General features: G+C 41.0%; 1 protein-coding gene across 1 annotated transcript in view; it reads right to left on the reverse strand.

Annotated features, from left to right (window-relative positions):
- Positions 1-22,830, reverse strand: part of SLC4A10 (solute carrier family 4 member 10) — a 118,188-nt gene that overhangs the window by 74,240 nt on the left and 21,118 nt on the right. Inside the window, exons 3-4 of the mRNA XM_063318304.1 lie at positions 14,319-14,457; positions 7,890-8,050 (exon numbers count right to left, since the gene is read on the reverse strand). Of these exons, the coding sequence (XP_063174374.1) occupies positions 7,890-8,050; positions 14,319-14,457 (300 nt within the window). The remainder of the gene's footprint in view (positions 1-7,889; positions 8,051-14,318; positions 14,458-22,830) is intronic.

The following is a 22,830-nucleotide window of genomic DNA, read 5'->3' on the forward strand; positions in this document are numbered from 1 at the left end:
ATTCTTCACCTCCACTGCATATTCCTTAGGAATATTAGTGAGCTCGTATCTAGCTGATCTGTGGGTCTTCCCTAATCTCTTTAGTCTGATCCTAAGAAGTTCGTGATTGGAACTACAGTCAGCTCCAGGTCTTGTTTTTCTGACTGTATAGATGTCTGCCACCTTTGGCTGCAAAGGATGTAGTCAATCTGATTTCGGTGTTGTCCATCTGGGGAAGACCATGTATAAAGCCGTCTCTTAGGTTGTTGGAAGAGAGTGTTTCTTATGCAGAGTGAGTTGTCTTGGCAAAATTCTATCAGCCTATGTCCTGCTTCATTTTGTTCTCCCAGGCCATCCTCACCTGTAATTCCAGGTGTCATTTGACTGCCCACCTTAGCATTCCAGTCTCCCGTGATGAAAATAACATCTCTTTTAGGCGTGTTGTCCAGTAGGTGCTGCAGATCCTCATAGAACTGCTCTACTTCAGCTTCTTCAGCATCTGTGGTTGGGGCGTATATTTGGATCACTGTGATGTTAGATGGCTTGCCCTGAATTCAAACTGAGATCATTCTATCGTTTTTGGGATTGTATCCAAGCACTGCTTTAGCCACTTGACTATTCATTATGAAGGCTACTCCATTTCTTCTGTGGTCCTCTTGTCCACAGTAGTAGACCTGGTGGTCATTTGTTGTGAAGTGGCCCATTCCAGTCCATTTCAGTTCACTGACACTCAAAATGTCTATCTTTAATCTTGACATCTCACCAATAACCACATCCAATTTGCCCTGGCTCATAGCTCTTACATTCCAGGTTCCAATGGTGCGTTGATCCTTAGAACATTGGATTTGCCATTCACCACCAGCACCGTCGGCCGCTAGCCGTCCTTTCGGCTTTGAGCTAGCTATGTCATCACGTCTGGGGCTAGTTGAGCTCATCCTCTGTTCCTCCCCAGTAGCATTTTGACCATCTTCCGACCTGGGGGTCTCATCTTCCGATGGTATACCGACATATCTCTGGCTGTACTGATCCATTTAGTTTTCACGGCAGGAATACTGGGGTGGGTTGCCATTACCTTCCCCAGGGATCGCATTTAGTCTGACCTCTCTGTCATGACCTTCCTGTCTTGGGTGGCCCTTCACGGTTTAGCTCATGGCATCATTGAGGTGCTCAAGCTCCAGCACCACGACAAGGTAACCATCCTTTGCTGAAGGTGAATTAGGTAGCAGAGCTCTATTCCAAGTTGCTTGTCCTGTATGACCATGTATGTAAATCCACAGTCACTTTCATGGTAAAAGAAGTCAACAATGCTAGCAGACTATAAAAAATAGATTGCAGGTAATAAAGACAACCAATATTATAGACTGTAGATAGAGGAACCAGAAGATTTGCTCTGTTCTGTCACACTTACTCAGTTTAGTAGTATGCCCATTCAACTTGATGTTAGGAGTTTAGAATGTTTTTACATTGCTGCCTCTCTAACTTCCTAGAATCTTCAAGCACTATACATAGCCAATCTCCACTAGACAGAAAGCACTTCCACATCACCACCCTTGCTCTTCTCACAACAGCTGACCTCAAAATACTGAACTCCAGCATTTCTCCTTGCAACTGTCTCTGAGTAGTTTCTCTTGTACCACATCTGAAAGAAAATCAGTTCAACAGTCAGTGGAGATGAGAGCATGGGATCACAAGAGTGCAGGGCGGATCTGAGAGTGGTACAAAAATGATGCGCGTGGGAGTGACCAGAATCTATGTCTCAAGCACCCATCCATAGTCTTTGTTAACCATGTCCTTGCTGTCCATTATAATAATAATCTGTACTACCGATCTACACAATTTCTGCCCCCATCTCTCCCACGAGAAAATTGGAATCAAATGGGCCCAGGAACAGCCACCAGCATGCTAAGGCAATCTCCAGGGCTCCTGGTGACTCAGCTAGGTGATGGCAATGCTGGACAGAATCTAAGCCCACAGAATTGATTATATCATGGCTGTTTTCCCATAACATTCTTGTAATCTTCCACAAGAATAAAAGCTGGGAATGCATCCTCCAATCCAGTAATGACCATGAGTTCTTCTTAATTGTTCCTACTGAACACTCAGCTACTGCAATCCACACTTGATTTGCCTGGCAGTGACAATGATACTCTCCCATTTTGTAATGCTGAATATATAAAAAGATTTCCATTTGCTAATCTGAATTGAATTAAACAGGGAATTTAATTAAAGGGAGAAACACATTCTGAAGAAGCTAATTAAGGTAAAAAAATATATGTATTCTTATTTACTGCTAGACTCCTGGTGAACATGGTGATTTTTTTTTTTTACTGAGTTCTACAATATTTAAAATAAGGATGATTTTCTTACAGCTTTTGAGTAAAATTGCACTTTCTGAGGGGTACTTATGTGACTTCAGTCTGGAAGCATGTATTCAGTCTGGGAGTGGGAGTGGGATGGAGGCAGTGCATCCATCCTTGCTCTCCTTGACTTCTCAGTGGCTTTCGATACCATTGACCATGGTATCCTTTTGGGTCAGCTCAGGGAGTTGGGGGTGGGTGGCATAGTCTTACGCTGGTTCACCTCCTTCCTCCAGGGCCAGTCCCAGTCAGTGTTAATAGGGGAGGAGAGATCAGGCTCATGGCCCCTCCTTTGTGGGGTGCCGCAGGGTACACTTTCCTCTCCTTTTTAACATCTACATGAAACCGCTGGGCGAGATCATCCATCTCCACAAGATGAGGTATCATCAATATGCTGATGATACTCAGTTATACATCTCCATCCCGGGGGAAGTAAGTGATGCTGTGACTGCCCTCTCCAGGTGCCTGGGAGCTGTGGGGGCCTGGATGGGGAACAACAGGCTTCAGCTGAACTCTGGTAAGTGGCTGTGAGTTAACGGCCCCTCTGCTCCTAGGAATGTGCCATCTTTAGTCTTGGATGGGGTTGCACTACCCCAGACAGACCCAGTGCATAACTTGGGGGTCCTCTTGGACTCACAACTCCTGCTCGAAGAGCAGGTGGCAGTCGTGGCCAGAAGGGCCTTTGCGCAACTTCGTGTTGTGCACCAGTTATGCCACTTCCTGGAGCGAGAGGCCCTTTGAACGGTCACTTATGCCCTGGTCATCTCCCATATAGGCTACTGTAATGCTCTCTACATGGGGCTACCCTTGAAGAGTATCTGGAAGCTACAGCTGGTCCAAAATGCAGCTGCGCAGGCAATTTTGGGTGCTTCAAGATCAGCATGTATTACCCCATTGCCGCACGAGCTGCATTGGGTGCCAGTTTGCTTCTGGGTCCAATTCAAGGTGTTGGTTATCACCTTTAAAGTCCTATATGGCATGGGTCCAGGTTACCTAAGGGACCATCTCATCCCCGTTACATCAACCCGTCCCGCCCACTCATGCATAGAGGGCATGCTGAGGACCCCGTCTGCACGAGAACTCCATCTGGCGGGGTCCAGGAGGCGGGCCTTCTCTGCAGCAGCTCCCGCCCTTTGGAACACCCTTCCCCCAGAAGTGAGGCTAGCCTCCTCTCTTTTGGACTTCAGGAAACGACTGAAGACCTGGCTTTGTCACCATGCCTGGAGTGGTGAGAGGAAGAGCCACTCTTGGGGTTGGTTGGCTCCCTAGTCCTGCCGAGGCCAGTCTTGTTCCCCTTTGGGTGGTATTAGATCTGCCATTACTTGGATCTCATTATATTTTATATTTATTTATTGATATTGATATTGATGGATTAATGATATTATTTATGATTTTATTGAATTTTAAACTATTTTATTGTGAACCGCCCAGAGTCCCCAGTGTGGGGGAGATGGGTGGTGATAAAAATATGATAAATAAATAAATAAATTATTTGAAGAGAATGTTGACTGTGGCTATGGGACTCAGCAGTAGCTAATATTAGGAAGCAGTAAGGGCCCTTGGGGCCATCAACATACTTAAAAAATTATGATCAGGCTGTAAAGAGGGCAGAGCAATTCAGAAGGTGTGACAGCAATACTGGGCAATAGAACACTTATCACACTGCTGACTATTTTATCTTTATGACAGCATTTCCTCTACACGTATACTCTCAGGAATACACCCTGTTTAAAATATCTTATTTTCAAATTATTATGCCTAAAATGAAACAGTTGCTGGGGTAGGGGGCTCAGGATTGGGGCCAAGTCCTCCCCCTACCACCCCTACTGCCCTCATGAACCACCAACTGGATCCCAAGGCAAAGCAGCTTTCTGGAGCAGATTTTGAGGGAATTCTGAGAGAGATGTGTTGTGAGACCATCAAGTGACCCATCTATGGAAAGCAACTGGAAAGCTGGTGATATGGCCAATCAGTGTCATGTTCACTGTTTCAATGTAGTTTATACATCATAACATCAAACATGCCATGGCGCTGACACGCGTTTCTGTTTAGGAGGGAGCTGCTGTGAAACCTTGTACCAAGCTCTGTATGTGAAATCAGGACAATGGAATGTGTTTGGGTTATTTCCTCTGTTCAAGGACTTTTCCTGCAGACCATCAGAAACCATTAGGAGCACCTGGGATTGTGGACTTGAGAAGATTCTACGGGGGGAGGGATTTCGTTTTTAGTTTGAATTTGCCACGCTTTCATCATTCTCAGCTTTCTTTGCAATCCTGCATACTATTCTTCAATAAATCAGATATCTTTGAAACCCTGCTTATGAGTCTGATGTACATTAGAATAGGCAATCCTTACAATCAGCCAGAATGTGAGTGGGCCTCCAGGGTGTCAAATGGGAACCAAATCAGCTTCTCACCAACAATATTAACAACCTTTTGGAAGATTGTTTTCAGGAAGGCTGTTAGTGTATTATTTTACTTGCTATTTCTAATCAACAACTGGTTTCATGTTTAAAATTTCTTTTATTGCTGTTTTGTAATATGTTTCTTCCTTCTGCTGTTTTGGGCTTTATATTTTGGGATTCCAGAGCAACATTTTAATTATTATTTAACTGTTACAAAATATTTAAATCCTTCTGAAAAATAAGGTGGGATATGAATGTATTAACTAATTAATTATATTGTTTTGAACAGCCAAGGAAATTACAGCAAAAAAGATCAATAACATATTTTTAAAGAATTGCAGCCTATGTACCTTTCAGCAGGGATCCCATGGAGAATATTTTGTGCAGTTAAAGGATATACAGCATGGTTCCTTAAGTGATACTGGGTGATAGCTGCTTGGAAGCAATCTAGAGGGGCCAAGACCTTGCTATAATCTGACTCATTCCTGCTGGTGGAAGGTCTCTGAATCCAACATTAGTGACCATAAGTTGTAACAGCTGTAGATGCAGCTATAATTCAGAGTTGCAGACAACAGCTTCTTTACGGCTATAAAAGCTAAAAGAGATGTCAAAACTGGCAAATGATCAGACTTCATATCAGGCATGGCAATAAATGTTGACTCTCCAGAAACTCAACAAGCTTTCAGTAACAAGCTAAGAGCAGAAGCTTCCCAGACTCAGTGTGGCTACCTAAGCTAAAGTTGCTATATTGCAGACGTGAACAAAGTCATGTACGCACAGAAGATCTGCCTCCTGCAGAATCGAAATCCTATACCTAAGGCTGCTTCAGGGTATAAATCCAAGGCCTATTTAATTGTTTGATCTATTTAACAATATTTATAGCCTGCCCCCATCCTGACTGATTCTGGGTTGGGTACAAAAACGTAAACAAGGAACTAAAACCCAGTACAAAGACTTAAAGCCATCAAAAATCAAATACACATAAAGAGCCTAGGTGCCCAATTGTCATGTTTCCCCTTTCAATGTTCTGTTAACATTGTAACGTTTCACATGTCAAGCCGTTTTCCGTGTATCCCCGCCGGGCTCATTGCTGGGTTTTTCCATTCCTGCGCTTTGCGTTGTTTTGGATCTTTGGTATGTATGTTTGGGTTTGCAATCCTGTTCAAGGTTACTTTCCCAGGCGTGTGTAACGGTTTCTAGCACCTGGGAGGGGGTGCGTGCTGACGGGTGCTTGGGGCGGGACTGGATGGAAGGCAAGGCTTTTAAGTTTGTATTTGGCGCGCTTTTGCTCATTCTCAGCTTTCTCTGTATTTGCATACTATTCCTTTAATAAATCAGTTATCCTTAAGCCCAAGCTTGTGAGACTGAGTATTTGGGATTAGGCAACCATTACACCAATACATTAAAGCACAAATGGACCCAAAGTGCTTAAACCTAAATAGATTAGGAATTTATTTTAGTAGGATTGCATCTGTACTTATTTCACCCTGTTCAGATCTTCACAGTCTCCAGGTACCAGTCTTTTCTTCTGGTCCTTTAGAGTCAATGGACTGTTGGTAATTCTCTCAGCCCTGAGAGTCAAGACAGCAGTTCCATGTTTACATAACGGTCCAGCCTGACATGAAGATCATTGGTTCCTATATTGCCTTCTTCAGTCCTAACATATATCACTATCTCTTATTTTTTTTATCCCCACTTAAATAAATATGATTTTTAATAACAATGAAGGTTTGATTCCTAAACAAGAAAATCACCATGATCTAAAGACAGAATGATTCAAAACAGAAATAAAACGTTATACAAAGATGGACTTCTAACAGCAGCTGTAAGTCTTTCCTATCATAGTGTAGGAAATCACTCCTAACAGTTTTGCAAAGTTGCCACTATAAGATAATTTTTGTCATAGTAATATTTCAGTTTATAGCAGATATTTATTAATTAAAACTGAAGCTAATATTTAACTGTTAATTTAATTTGTACCAGTTGCATTCTTATATTCACTTACCTAGCAGTAAGTCCCATTGAACTCAATGAGGCTCACTTCTCAATTAGGATGTAAAAGAAATTTCTTACTGATTTATTTTCAAGCAAAATGATATCATCTGCCAAAACAGAATCTGTTATGATACAAATGGTGCACAGTCCACCTAATATCTACCTTACATACTTCCTAACTAAAAAAATTCAAATAAAAATGGGCACAATTTGGGAAGATTGCATACGAGAGCGAGAGAGAGAACAATTGAGAAATTGTTCACCCCCCACAAAGCCAGATATCAGAGATAGTTGAATTAAAAATATTATGGGAAAAATGTACTATATAGAAATATGTAGTGTTATAGAAAGTTTTTTCCAACACTTTCAGATTGTTTTTTCCTTCAGAAAATAATAATTTGCAAAAAAAAAAACCTGATAGAGAAAACGAATAGTCTACTTAAAATCATAATGACATGGAGTAGATCTGGCTGAGCTGTAAAATTCTTAATTCAGAATAGGTTTTTCATTTATTGAAACACTTTTTTGTCTTTCCCATTCAATAACAAAAGCAATTTTTTAAAAGTTATAAAACATGAGCTACATATTTTTTTTCATTATGCAATATAAGGTTGAACAATTAATGACAGTATTAACATTCAAATTTCAGCTTTCCAAGCCAGCAAAATTGCAGCTCCACATGAAGCTATCAAAGTGCTATTTCAGCAATTCAAGGAGTATACAGGGAATGCATTCACAACACTGTTGTGCATTAACTGTTACTGTTGCCTATAAAAACATTTCTTTTTGAACATTTCAATTTTCTTCCATTAATCTAAAATATTAGAATTCAGAAATTTCTTTACAAACACATATGTGAATACACGAACACACAACATGGCAACCACTGAGGTTTCTTTTGGAGCCTTACTAATGTGGCTTTATGTAGCTGAAATATACAAAAACTGCCTTCCTGCAGCATTCCGTCTGACCTCCATCCCATTGGTCTGGTAAACGGTTTTGCCAGCCACTAAAAAATGCATGCAATAATGTTGAAACGTTGCATTTAAAGTTTAAAAGAGTTTACCACCTCCTCCTAACTTATGCTGGGTAAGACTTCTGAGGGGATAAGGTAAGATTAAAAGGTTAAATAAAGAAATAAAGAAATAACTCACCTGCAATCTCTTCTAAAGAATTTGCTCTCATGTCTAGTAAGACTGTGCCATTAAGGATACAACTTCTCAATTCAAACAAGCTATGAAGTGATAAAGTAGCAACATATGGTTTACTCCACCTCTCCCCTCCATCTTCAACATCTTCTTCAAACTTCAACCACCTAGGTAAACAAAACATTTTAGTCAGACTTTCTCAGAGTAGGCATGCAGTATGGCAAGCACACATACAAACAATCCATAAATAGTATATAGAAGATAGTATGGGAGGAGATATGAGGGAGAGAGAGAATTGCCAAAACCATTGTTCTAGGTTTACAGTTCATGGGATCAGACAGCCTACTATGAACAGGAGATTACCACTACCTCCATCTTTGTATCTGAATCTTTGACTCAATTTGTATTAGGAAAATGATAATACTGCTATACTGTATGAGTTTTGTATTACAAGGATTTCCAAGATTGTGTGTATGTAGCACTGACAGGAAAAAAGGTTGTGTAATTGTCAGAAATCATTAAGTTACTTTAATAATACAGTAAAGCCTGTTACTTTATATCAGTTTTTACTTTCAGCTAAGGATATACTAGGGCTAGGCAACCTTTTTAAGCTGGTGGGTGAATCTGGAATTTTGAGAGCATCTTTTGGTTTTTTATTTATTTATTTATTTATTTTCTATCCTGCCTTTATTATTTTTATAAATAATTCAAGACGGGGAACATACCTAATACTCCTTCCTCCTCCTCTTTTCCCCACAACCACCACCCTGTGAGGTGAGTTGGGCTGAGAGAAAGGGACCGGCCCACCCAGCCAGCTTTCATGCCTAAGGCGGGACTAGAACTCCCAGTCTCCTGGTTGCAAAATAACTACCATGGTGGACATCCTAAGTCACAAAACAGTATTCACCAGAAGACAAAAATGGGTCTTCTGTTTCCTCTGTGCCCTGTATCCTGTATCCTGTACTCAGAATGATTCTTAACTCTGCCCCCAACCCCACCCTACTTTTGTCCTTTTTCTGGGCAGAGAGGCAAACTTTCCAACAAAGTATTGGACAGAAGTGAATCATCATATTTACTTCCTAAGAAAGCCTGTAAGGCTAGAAGTGTTCTAGCAAATAAAGATTTATCCTAGCAGCTGGTGCTCCATTTCACAGCATTCCCACTTCCCACTGGGGCAGAAAATCTCATAAATGTTAATGGAATTGCCTGTGAGCAGATTGTGAGTGCCACATTGCCTTCCTGACTTTGTTGTTTATTCGTTTAGTCGCTTCCGACTCTTCGTGACTTCATGGACCAGCCCACACCAGAGCTTCCTGTCGGTCGTCAACACCCCCAGCTCCCCCAGGGACGAGTCCGTCACCTCTAGAATATCATCCATCCATCTTGCCCTTGGTCGGCCCCTCTTCCTTTTGCCCTCCACTCTCCCTACCATCAGCATCTTCTCCAGGGTGTCCTGTCTTCTCATTATGTGGCCAAAGTATTTCAGTTTTGCCTTTAATATCATTCCCTCAAGTGAGCAGTCTGGCTTTATTTCCTGGAGGATGGACTGGTTGGATCTTCTTGCAGTCCAAGGCACTCTCAGAATTTTCCTCCAACACCACAGTTCAAAAGCATCGATCTTCCTTCGCTCAGCCTTCCTTATGGTCCAGCTCTCGCAGCCATATGTTACTACAGGGAACACCATTGCTTTAACTATGTGGACCTTTGTTGTCAGTGTGATGTCTCTGCTCTTAACTATTTTATCGAGATTTGTCATTGCTCTTCTCCCAAGGATTAAGCGTCTTCTGATTTCCTGACTGCAGTCAGCATCTGCAGTAATCTTTGCACCTAGGAATACAAAGTCTTTCACTGCTTCTACATTTTCTCCCTCTATTTGCCAGTTATCAATCAAGCTGGTTGCCATAATCTTGGTTTTTTTGAGGTTTAGCTGCAAGCCAGCTTTTGCACTTTCTTCTTTCACCTTCATCATAAGGCTCCTCAGTTCCTCTTCACTTTCAGCCATCAAAGTGGTATCATCTGCATATCTGAGATTGTTAATGTTTCTTCCAGAGATTTTAACTCCAGCCTTGGATTCCTCAAGCCCAGCTTGTCGCATGATGTGTTCTGCATACAAGTTGAATAGGTAGGGTGAGAGTATACAGCCCTGCCGTACTCCTTTCCCAATCTTAAACCAGTCCGTTGTTCCGTGGTCTGTTCTTACTGTTGCTACTTGGTCGTTATACAGATTCTTCAGGAGGCATACAAGATGACTTGGTATCCCCATACCACTAAGAACTTGCCACAATTTGTTATGGTCCACACAGTCAAAGGCTTTAGAATAGTCAATAAAACAGAAATAGATGTTTTTCTGAAACTCCCTGGCTTTTTCCATTATCCAGCGGATATTGGCAATTTGGTCTCTAGTTCCTCTGCCTTTTCTAAACCCAGCTTGTACATCTGGCAATTCTCGCTCCATGAACTGCTGAAGTCTACCTTGCAGGATCTTGAGCATTACCTTACTGGCATGTGAAATGAGTGCCACTGTTCGATAGTTTGAACATTCTTTAGTGTTCCCCTTTTTTGGTATGGGGATATAAGTTGATTTTTTCCAATCTGATGGCCATTCTTGTGTTTTCCAAATTTGCTGGCATATAGCATGCATTACCTTGACAGCATCATCTTGCAAGATTTTGAACAGTTCAGCTGGGATGCCGTCGTCTCCTGCTGCCTTGTTATTAGCAATGCTTCTTAAGGCCCACTCAACCTCACTCTTCAGGATGTCTGGCTCTAGCTCACTGACCACACCGTCAAAGCTATCCCCGATATTGTTATCCTTCCTATACAGGTCTTCTGTATATTTTTGCCACCTTTTCTTGATCTCTTCGCCTTCCTGACTATTAAACATGAAATTCAGCTGTATCATGGAGGATAAACTTCATAACGGAAGCAATCATATCCTCCTAGCCCATGTGGTTCTTTGTCAGCAAAACTGCAGAATGCTGTAAGTTCTAAACATGGAACCAGTTATCAACCACTAAGTAAAAGTATGACCCCAGCACTACCACACCTTCAAGCCTACATGGAACAGTAGGAATTATTCATTTAAATGCATTTGCAAGTCTCTGGAAACAAATGACAAGAAGTATCTCCTTCTTAAGATCTTCTCAGAAATGGACTGGATGAATTTTGATCCACATAGACCATTTCAGTGGTTTCCCCCACCCTCATCTAACTCAATCATTGTATTCCAGACCATTTCCACACCAACTTTACATAGCTGAACATCAAAGGATGTTTTCACCACTACAAAAACAAGTGAGAGAATCCTGGCACATGTTAGAACTCTACATAACATCTTTAATAGATGCTAAAAGCTCTGATGACATTAGCTGGAGATTTTAACAATTGGCAAAAATGTTTATGCACTCTGTGAACAATACCACAATGCCACTCTTTTCCTGCTCTAGACATAGAGTTAGCTCCCTTTTCAACACAGAGCTCCAGAAATAATGGAGTTAACTTTTCTGGAACCAATCATATAAAAGTATATCTTATTACTGATGAACCCTTTCAAAAGGCCAGGTTGCTTTAGCAGAAGTCCACGTTATTATAATAAAAACAACCTAGGCTCAAACTCTTTTGATCCAGCACAATAATTTGCTTAATACTCACTGCATTATTTTAGCTACATCTGTTGTCTTTCTAGAAGAAATATCCCTATCATTAGCCAAACAGACCATTTAGTTACTTTATTATCATTTTTACTGTCAAGAATGTTACTTGTGGGATTTTTTGCCTCAGGGGCCCAATAACTTAGCTGGAGGAGGGGTATTATCTGCACAGGCCCGCAAGTAGGGCCTGTGTCATGCAGGGCAAACATGGATTCCACACCCATTTTGACACCCCCCGCGCTCATTTTGGTGCCCCCCAGTGCGGCGCCCGGGGCACATGCCCCACTTGCTGCCCCCAAAATTGCGGCCCTGTATCTGCAGCTCTGCCTCAGGCAGTAAAATGTCTTGGGATAGTTCCCTGCTTTCTAAAGATACCAAAGTCTAGCAATTTCCTCACTTAAATTATTAATTTGGATCTGTTACTTTCTGAATACGTGAACCACAAACATCCTGGTCAAACTTAAACATACCATTAAAGATTATAGAAGCAGGACTTTATTAACACATTCTGCCAGTTAATCATGAAGCAATGGAGTCCCCTGTTGGGGGGAGATGGACGGTGATATAAATTCAATTAATTAATTAATTAAAAAATAAATGGGCTCAGTCCTGAAGTTGGTCAGTCTCTCACCTAGGATGACTTACATCATTGATTTATCTCCTTTTATTTAGCTTCTCTGTTTTCAGACAGAGCATGTAGAAAAGGAATTTACCACCTTCTTCTCTGAGGAGAGCATTCCATAAACTGTCCCCCCAATTTCAGTTTGGGGCCTCATTTATAGAATGCCCTTCTCAGAAAGGAACAACTGTGGATATCATTCCAAAACCAGGCAAAGCCAATCCTTTTCTCTCAAACAATTCTAGAGTTTTGAACTTAGTTTGATGATAAGTGTCCAATCTACCATGAGATAACGGATTTTAGGTATTTAACATGTGTTATTTATTTCATAACTGCTCTGGGAAACTTTAAATGTTTTTAATGTTTTTGTGGTCTACATAAAAAACTTGGATTATTCAGTGGGTTAAAAGTATAACATGGAAAGAGCTACTCTGCCTGTGACAGTTATTTGCAATTGTGCCAGTAACAAGTTGTTATTGTTAATATTTTGATTTATATCCTGATTCTTTACCCATGCCTGATATATTGTATCTGCCTCTCTCCCAAGCCCCCTCACCCCTTTCTGCAACTATGAAATATATACAAGCCTTGTCTATTTTTCGTCTAAGCACCCTAGAGAAAAAATGAAATTAAAGTTAGGTTAGCTTGAAGTTTGTTGCGTTAGATTATATCAGTCATACACACGTGCACAAACACGAACACACACACAACTTCATACACTGCCTTTTCTTCTTGAAACTTCTTTTTGAGGGTCTCATCAATTCTACCCAACCACAGCTTTCTCATCTTCTCGTGCACTCATCCCATTTCCTTCCCTTTCTTTATTTGCTCTGCAGTTTGAAACTCATTCATTCCATCTACATGACCAAGCCTCCTATAGGCCTTTAGAAAAGTAACCAAGGCAGAATTATACTAGAGAGCATTCAATTTATAAAGTGGCTATCCTGGGAAGGCGGGGGGGAATCCCAGGGGGGGAATATTATATATAGTCATCATATATAGTTATATAAATATATAGTGTGTGTGTGTGTGTATATAGTTATATAGTTACTTATACAGTTATATAGTTACATAGTTATACAGTTATATATAGTTTTAAATGGAACGTTGTAGAGTTTTATGTTTATGTGTGTATATAATCCACCAGGAGTTGACATGGAATCAGATGTATAAAAATATTTTAATAAATAAATAATTTCCCATTCCATTCAACCTATTTTTATAATACCCACATTCATCTGGTTTTTCATCATGTATGTATAATTTGCAATTGTTTCCTCTATTTTCCCTGTCAAACAAAACTACCTTGATATTTGATACATTAATTTTCAGAACCATATGTGCTGTTGCATCACACAATCTACTGCTACAAACCATTCAGGTCTCAGCCAACGATATATAGCATCACCTTCAGATAAAAGTACATATACATTCATGTCCTCAAGCTTTAATATTCCTTGTTAGTAATCGTGCCATAAGCATTCCTTAGACATTCATCCATTTAATGCTGCTTTGCACTTTTTAGTAGTATAAAGGAAGTGTAGGTTGCCAGCTTTAGTTTTATCCTTACTATGATATCAGTAAGGTCAGTACCAGTCTGTTTTGGCCAGTATGTCGCAAGACAACCAAAGCCCAATTTTATGATGCCAGTGCTATTCTGTGCAAGATGGAATATCTAATCCAGAGACAACTTTACAATCCATCATACTGTGGTCACATCCCGCCAACTAGGAGGCACATCTAGGGTACTGACACCCACTCAGGAGATCCTGAACTATAAAATATTAAATCCATAATTAACTAAAGATATACTGGAAAACTATAGTCCATATTTTACTGGAAATACTGGAAAACTATATTCCATATTTTATTCTTTTTCTTTATTCATCTGTATTTTAATTTTTAGCTCTTCTTCTTGACTCTTTTTATGGTTGTTTATATACCTTCTTTAATGTCTAGTGAAATTAATAATAATAAAAAAGTTAAATCCAGGAGAGATCCTGGTTTTGAAGAAAACTGATGGTATCACAACACTAATTCTGCACAAATTTAAAACATATGTGTGACTTTAATCTCAATGGACATATTGTGCTTCCTGTTTTTTTCTGCTGATGTTCTCTGAGCATTAAGCAATGTGCCATGTGGAAGGAAAAAAGTCCCATTTACCTGGCAGTCTCCCTCCACTCAGCATCCTCTCCTTCTCGCCAGCAAAGTTCATCAAGCTCTGTGAATAAGTCATGTGGGATGTGCTCCTCATCATCATCTTCTGTTCCCAGAATAAACTGCACCCTCTGGGAAGGAGTATCTAGGGGAAAAAAGGGGGCAGGGCTAAAAAAGTTAAACGGGAGACATGACCTTACCAAAGCAGCTGAATAGCCAGGATTGTGATTTGACAGAAATATTATACACATCACAGTGGGCAAACATTCTATGATAGAGGACATATGTGAAATTTCAAGAACATTCATTCATTCATTCATTCATTCATTCACAAAATGGCTGCCATGTGAAGGAGACTTGTCTGTTGACAAAATAGTAACATGAATGAAAAACACCCCATTACTAAAAGACAAAGGTATGCTTATTTGTACCATTCCATCCAACACCCCAAGATGTTCCTTACAGTCTAGCACAGGGCTTTTCAACTAGGGATCTGTGGCATCCTGAGTTGCCATGGATCCCTAGTTCCATGAGAGGTCACTAGGGGTTCCCTGGGAGATCACGATTTATTTAAAAGATAAATTCGGGCAACTTCACATTAAAGAGGTACGTCTCATTCTTTATTTTTAGTCTAAGAACACTGTTAATGCATACATACAGATCTACACATGAAATGAATATAATAATTTTGTAAGTTCCAGCCTATATTTGAGCCTGAATATGCAGGGGTTCCTTGAGGCCTGAAAAATATTTTAAGGGTTCCTAAAGGAGCCCTTTAGAGTCAAAAGGGTGAGAAAGACTGGTCTCACATATCTTCACCTCTTTTTTTTTCCTGAGTTGGTAGACACCTTTCCAAACAGAGCACTGGGCTGATTCCTCCCCACAACTTTTTTTTAATGATTTATAAAAAATACCTAAAGCTCTTAACAGATTGGACAGAGTCTGGCTAGTGCAGAAGAAAGTATCAGTGGTCACACTGTTGCCCACCCCTGATGTACATAAAAACTATTAAAATAGATGTGGCCCCTATTAAGAGTATAGTTCCTTTAGGAGAATTCCTGGATTCCTTTTATCTTCCCACTGGGTAGAGGAAGTTAAATAATCAATATAAATGTAAGATCAATTTCAACATCACAGTGAATAAAAACAATCAAGTTTGCTTTCAGAAAAAAATGAATATGCAGATGTCCAACAACAAGAAACTAAGGATAAGCAAAATTCACTCATTATAGAAAAGAATATTCTGTGGAATATTCTCTTCCCTCTCTGGATTATTTTAAAGTTCCTCTGGATCTTGTCCTGGGGGAGATTTGGTGATTCTGGAAGTAAATCTTATGAACTGGAGGCAATTTGAAATGGTCCATTGTGATTCAGCCCCCAATAACCTGTTTCATCTGCAACACCATGTCCAGAATACCTTGACCTACTTCTGGTTCAGAGGATTTACTTTCCAGAGGTTTAATTTTTGGTCCAGAGGATTAATTTCCAGAGGAAATTCAGTATGGTGAGTTTTACACATCCCTGCAAGAAAGGAAGAGGCATGTTCATTTTCAGGCGGTGGGGATATAGATATAACACTACATGGACATCTGGTTTCAAAGTCCACACCTGGCTTTAAAGTCCACCCAATCACCTGTATACTTCCTACTGTTACTTTTAAAAATTAGATGCTGGTTCTTTTCCTGAAGGCTTCTGATTTAGTTTGGTTTAAAAATTGGTAGGTTTCTTGTTTCAAGAAGCAGTAGGAATCATGAAAAATATAGGAATTAAATGCACTAAAGCTATAGGCAGCAGACAACTAAATGAGTTTTCCATTAAAGCAGTCATTTTGGTGAAAATGGAAGTTAGAGAAATTCATGAACTGAAGGACTTCTATACAAGAAATAGAATGAACTGTGTGAACAATGTTGGCATCCGTTCCCCACGAAATGTTCCATGGCAGAGAAAGACTCTTTACAAAAGAACAATGTCTCACTGCCTTGTGCTTGATGGGGAGATCTGTGCCTTCATTATAGGGAATTTTTGACTCACCCTGCTGTAACTCCATGCTGATCTGATTAAGTAAAGGAACTGCATGTAGAATATGCCAGCAGGCCAGGCATCAGGCATTTGGAAGGCAGCAGAGTTTTGCCACCATGGCAAGCACAGAAACGGGGAAATGCTAGCCATTTACTCTCTTTTGTATTTGTGCAAAGGGTAAAGGACGCATTTTAGGCATGGATCTTGAGTGGGGAGGGTGAGGCACTTAGTTACTAGCTGGTAACTGAGCTTGTATTATTATTATTTGTTCCTTCAAGTCAGTTTTTGACTCATGGCAACTGCCTGGACAAGCCCCTGCAGTTTTCTTGGCAAGGCTTTTCAGAAGCGGTTTGCCCTTGCCTCCTTTCTAGGGCTGAGAGAGAGTGACTGGCTCAAGGTCACCCAGCTCATTTTGTGCCTAAGGCAGAACTAGAACTCACGGTCTCCCAGTTTCTAGCCTGATGCCTTCACCACTACACGAAACTGGCTCTCTACTGAGCTTTTAAGTGAGCACTAATTGGCAAACAGCTCTCTGGGCTCAGCTATGAGCCAGAATGCAATCACAGACTGGCTAATGGTTCACTGCAAGCTCTATGAACTCACAAACCTGCCCAAACTTATAATGTGCTCTGTATCCAAACAGAGGTGCAAATAGTGCTGGGGTGGAGGTAAAGGAAGGGAAAGTCTAACTAGATGTCTGTTCATACAATAGTGTTTTCTGCTGTCATATTTTGTTCTTAGAGATATTTATGCAAAAGTTGCATAGTTCGCTATTACAGTTGCTGGAATAATTATTAGATTTTAGATAGCTCAAGGCAGCAAACATACCTAATACTCCTGCCTCCTGTTTTCCCCACAACAACCCTGTGAGGTGGGCTGGGCTGAGAGAGAGGAGCTAGCCCAAAGTCACCCAGCCAGCTTTCCTGTCTAAGGGAAGCCTAGAACTCACCGTCTCCTGCTTGCCAGGCCAGCACCTTCACCACTACACCAAACTGGCTCAAATGAATTCCCTGCATGAATAGGAGAGTATATAAATGACCCTTGAAATTCATTCCAGAGTTTAAGATATGAATGCACCAAAGATTGTGTTAATACAAGATATACAGAATTGCATGTTATAGAGGGAAACCTGGTTGCGTTGCCTTTGAGGATCTTAAATAATAAATTACTTCCAGGCAATATTTACAGTGCTTCTTGTTATCTCAACACTAAAAGGGTTGTTGCTTCGTTCTCAGCAGTCTTGAAAAGAGAAACATCTCTTTGATCATTCCACTCTGAATAGAATCTGCATGTTTGGAAAACACAAAATGATGGCCACTGTTTCTGCCACCCTACTTCGCCATGGAGAGCATGGCAGGCATTGTTCCCAATTGCACAAGGGCCATTCACAACTCAAGGCAGGGCAGCAACCAAGGGTTTTCAGCTGCAGTGGTGGTGCAGTCTCAAGGCCTGGCTTTACTGCTTGGTGCTGGGAGACCTAATTCCCAGTCACCAATTAGCAAGAAGTCTCCCTCAGTTTCTGCAGTTTGGTACGCTCAACACACGGCTAAGCTAAGCTCTGCGCATAGAGTGGGATATAACGGAGAAGAAAGGACTAGTTTGAGATGGCAGAAATAAAGATGGATACATTTCTTGACTGCATCAACAATTACAAATGGATAGCCCTTGTGTGAGAGCCAGTTTGGTGTAGTGGTTAAGGCATCAGGCTAGAAACCAGGAGACCCTGAATTCCAGTCCTGCCTTAAGTACGAAGCCAGCTGGGTGACCTTGAGCCAGTCCCTCTCTCTCATCCCTAGGAAGGAACAGGCAAGGGCAAACCACTTCTGAAAAACCTTGCCAAGAAAACTGCAGGGACTTGTCTAGACAGTCTTTGAGAATCGATACGATTGAATGGATTAAAAAAAAAGAAAGCCTTTGTGTACTACAGTATTAGAAATCCATGCCACAGACCTTCACAAAACTGTTCCATACAAGGATTGAACCCAGCATGGGCATGAACTCAGCTGAGAGCAGACAGAACTTGCACCCCTTGGAAGAATCTTCAAGGGGAAGGGACCCAGATGTGGAGAGAAGAGGGAATGGCCTTGAAGGATAGGAAGAAGAGCTGCTACTACAGTGGTAAAAGGTACCCCCCTATAATGTGAGCTACAACACTACAAGGCTTATGCGACCAAAATCTGCTTCAGAGACTGCCCACTTTCAAAGCACAGAGGAATGTTGGGATGAGAATAGCATCCTACATGGCATGGGGCTACCTGAGAGACCATCTCATCCCCATCACATCGACCCATCCCACCTGGTCATGCAGAGAGGGCATGTTACGGACCCCATCTGTAAGAGAATTCCATCTAGTGGGGTCCAAGAAACAGGCCTTCTCTGCAGTAGCTCCTGCCCCCTGGAACATTCTTCCCACAGAGGTGAGACAGGCCCCCTCGCTCCTGGACTTCAGTAAAAAATTAAAAACCTGGTTCCGCCAGCATGCCTGGAGCAGGAAGGGGAATAATCTTTCTTGGGGATGGCTAGCACCCTAGAAGAGCCCTTTATACTCACAGGTTGAGATACAATCTTTGCCATCTGGATTTTATACCTTTTTATATTTTTACTGTTTATTTATATTCATATTTATTGTATTTATAATGGCATTGGATTTTAAACTTTGTTTTTGTTGTAAATCGCCCAGAGTCCCCCCTTTGGGGGGAGATGGGCAGTGATAAAATTTGATAGATAAATAAATAAATAAAAATCCTTCACTACTGGTCTGAGCAGGTCTATACCCAAATACTTAGCTTCGTGCAGAATGTGAGGGTAAATATGAACTAGTTAGGCAGGGCTTTAAATAATGCCATTTTAACAACTGAACAGTGCATAAATAGCTTCAAGCCCTTACGCTGGGAGATTTAGCAGCTTCAGCTGAAATTTTCAGATCAGTTTTTAAATCGTTGTTGCCAAGGTGACAGTTATGAAATAAGTATTTAAAACACATGCTAGTTAAGGTTCCTCTATAACCTCTGACAATGAAACTTAGTTCTTTCAAAAACAAACCCCTAGCCGTGTCAAGCTGACCCATGTATTATCAAATTCATCACACATTTATCCCACTCCTTTTAAGAAGACTTTCAGAAAGGCTTAGAAGCTCCCTTTACACAGTGGGAATGTTCATACTTGCTTAACACTGTCAGACCCCTGAGTATTTCGAGGTCACTTGGAAGGAAGATGCATTTTTTTCTTTTGCATTAGGTTATTTCCCCAAACTCTAAATTCATAAATGGATGCTAATGGATGCTGACAGTTTGGGGTCTTTTTTTTTAAATGGAAGTATACAATTGAAGGCCGAGACAGAAAGACATTTGTGTCACTAGCAAGAGTGTTCTTGAAAGGAGGAGGCACAATCTGAGTCAGGATTTCCCCCCACCCACCCCCGAAAGTGGCAGAAAAAGGGATCTAATCTGAATTGCCTTGCAAAGTAAAGGGAGAGGATCAAGGATTGAAATCCCGCTACCCTACAACTGCCATTGCGCCTTACATCTATTCCCTAGTTCTACAGAGAGCAATTTATCCAGTTGGGCTCTGAGCCATAATTCTGTACTGCTAAGGGAAGAATATATTTTAATGTGACTATGGAAACAAAACACTATTATTACAGAATGTTTTTCAAGAAGGGATGGAAGCATCTCAAGAATCCCAGAATGCAAACAACAACAGAAAGCCTTATTTAAAAGAAAACCAGCATAATAAAACAGATTAAATGTTTTCCAATATTTTATTCTTTTATCTCTACCCATTATGAAGAACTGCCTTAACAGGGATTCTTTCTGTAGCTCTGCTGTGAGTTTGCACTGTGATCAAGCTGAAGGTGCATCCTGGTACAGAAAGGGAAAGAACAGGTTGAAAATAATTTAATGAATTGATAATCCATTTTTACAAGTAAGAGATGCCAATCTTTCTATATCCTGTACTTAAATAAAAAAAATTATTCTAAATGTTGTTCATCCATTGACGTTGATGAAGACCTCAACACCATTAGTCACGTTAAAACTCAATGTGGTGCCTCCGAAGATGACTGGTCAGGCCAATTCAGGCACGGAATGTCCTGGCACATGTTGGGCAAACAAGTGTAGACACTGCAGTTGTTGCACTGATGGCTCTAGGCTTGGGCAGCTCGCACTTATGTTGTGCTTCTGCAGTGTGCCTTAGTCATAAGCTTGACAGCCCTTAGGGATGAGGCCACGCCAGGTAGAGCAATTTTGTGCCAGTGTTTCCCAGGTGGTTGTGTCTATGTCAAGCAACTTCAGGGAGGCCTTTAATGTATCTTTGTAACATTTCTTCTGTCCTCCATGCAAACGTTTTCCAGCAGAAAATCCTCAAAAAAGGAGCTGCTTGGGTATGCACTTATTCGGCATACAGTTGATGTGACTTGACCACCGGGTCTGTGTTCTCACCAGCAGCATATAGAGTGTCTTGTACTTTATCTAGCTATCTGATGCCTAATATTCTGTAAAGACAAGTCATGTTGAAGTGGTTGAGCTGTCTTGCATGCCTTCAATACACAGTCCACATTTCACAGGCATATAAGACAGGTAGTGAGTACCACAGCTCTGTAGACCTTCAATTTTGTTGCTGGACTAATTTCTTGATGTTCCCATACTGGAGCACAGTCTACTAAAAGCAGAACTTGCCTTTGCTATTCTGCAGTTAACTTCTGTATCAATGGTCACTATTCAGGTAGTGCCAAGGTAATTGAACTGGACAATGCCTGTAATTTCTACCTTTTGATTGTGATTTTGGGTTCTGTGTATGATGCATGAGAAGGCAGGTGCGTGACTTTGGTCTTTTGAATATCGATGGTGAGTCCAAAATTGTCACAAGCTGTAGAGAATTCATCCATACTGACTTGCATCTCTGACTCTGAGCCAGCATTCAGCAAAGAGGAAGTCTCTCAGAACAGTTTCCTTCACTTTAGTAATAGCTTGATGTCTACTCAAGTTGAAGAGCTTCTCATCCACTCTGTACTTGAGGCTGATTCCAGGATCACTGTCCTGAAAGGCATCATTCAGCATGGCAGTAAACATCATGCTGAACAGTGTGGGTGCAAGCACACAGCTCTGTTTAACACCATTGGTGACTGGGAATGCCTTAGAGGTGTTGTGGAATTTTTGCCAAAGGAAGGAGCACAAGGCTGAGGGAAAAAAACCAAGGAGAACTTTATTCAGTGATCCTTGGGTGCCTGCTTCCCAAGAAAGAAGGATCCGAACATTAGAAAGGCAGAGATTCTTACATACTTTGGGGTTGAGAAGCGGGAAATCTGAGGGATCTGATTCATGGGCAAGTTTTTTGAGGAAGTGAGATAGGTATTAAACAGGGGTCAAGAAACTTGCCACCGAACTTTTTTTAATCTTTATTTTTATTTTTTCAAGAGTGATGATGATGGTGGTGTCAAGACTAGCACATAATTTGGATTTAAACGAGGGAGGGTTGCACAGCGTCAGCCTCCTCTCTCTTCCCAATTCCCATATGGGTCCAGTGGCAAGACAGAGTCGAGACAACCAGAGATGGGACTAGGCACAGTGGACGACCAGGACATCTTCTGGGGCTTGTCCTGCTCTTCACGTTCCACAATGCTTGCAAAGACCACCTTCATGACTGCTGGGCCTTCCAATGGTCTCATCTGCTCAATCCACTGGAGTCTGTCTTCAGATGCTGGGAGAGGCAGCTCTCTGTCCCACTGAGGGTTTAAGACCCATCAGCTACCCTCACCTGGTTTAGCCAGCTTGTTGAAGCCGTTCACTGGGGTGTGGCCACTGTCACATGCAAATGGCTACCGGGAGCCACAGATGAGAGTTGAGTGCCAGATGGGGACCAAAGGTGGGCAAACTGCCCGGAAAGGACACAGGTTCCCCTGCCAAAAGTGCTACCCCTCCCTGACACCCCACACACCCCAATTATAAATATGAAACCTCACAATATCAACTATCACAAATCCAGGCTTTGTTAAAGGACAGTCTGGAAAATGGAGAACTTTTTAAGGATGATCTTGCAGAATTCTAGCTTATTAATGTCTTAAAATTATGTCTTTACGTTCTGGTTGTTTTCTATATATTTGTCATTTCATGTTTTGGTTTTTGTAAATCAGCTTAAAGAGAGAGAGAAAAAGGGTATTCAATCAATCCCAGTGACACTTCTAGAAAAAAATAGGAGTAACTCCTGAGAAATTATCTGCATTGACTTTTTACTGTTTTAATGCTCTTCTAAGTAACTCAATCCTAAAACAGGTGGTCATAAAGCTCAGAACAGGTGGTACATCCTGTATTGATTGTGATATCTGTTGTGTCTTCCTAAACTTAGTGGCCATGTTAAACTAGTCCTGAGATTGCAAACACCCCTCTCTAAAACCAGAGATTGCATAAAGTTTCCCAAATTGGATCTACTCCTCTCTTCATTTTGGGAGAAAATTAGTGGAATAATCAATCAATTAATTGATTGTTAGGTGCTTAGCATGTTT

The sequence above is a fragment of the Candoia aspera genome, chromosome 1, assembly GCF_035149785.1.
Source record: "Candoia aspera isolate rCanAsp1 chromosome 1, rCanAsp1.hap2, whole genome shotgun sequence".
NCBI classification, from domain to species: Eukaryota; Metazoa; Chordata; class Lepidosauria; order Squamata; family Boidae; genus Candoia; species Candoia aspera.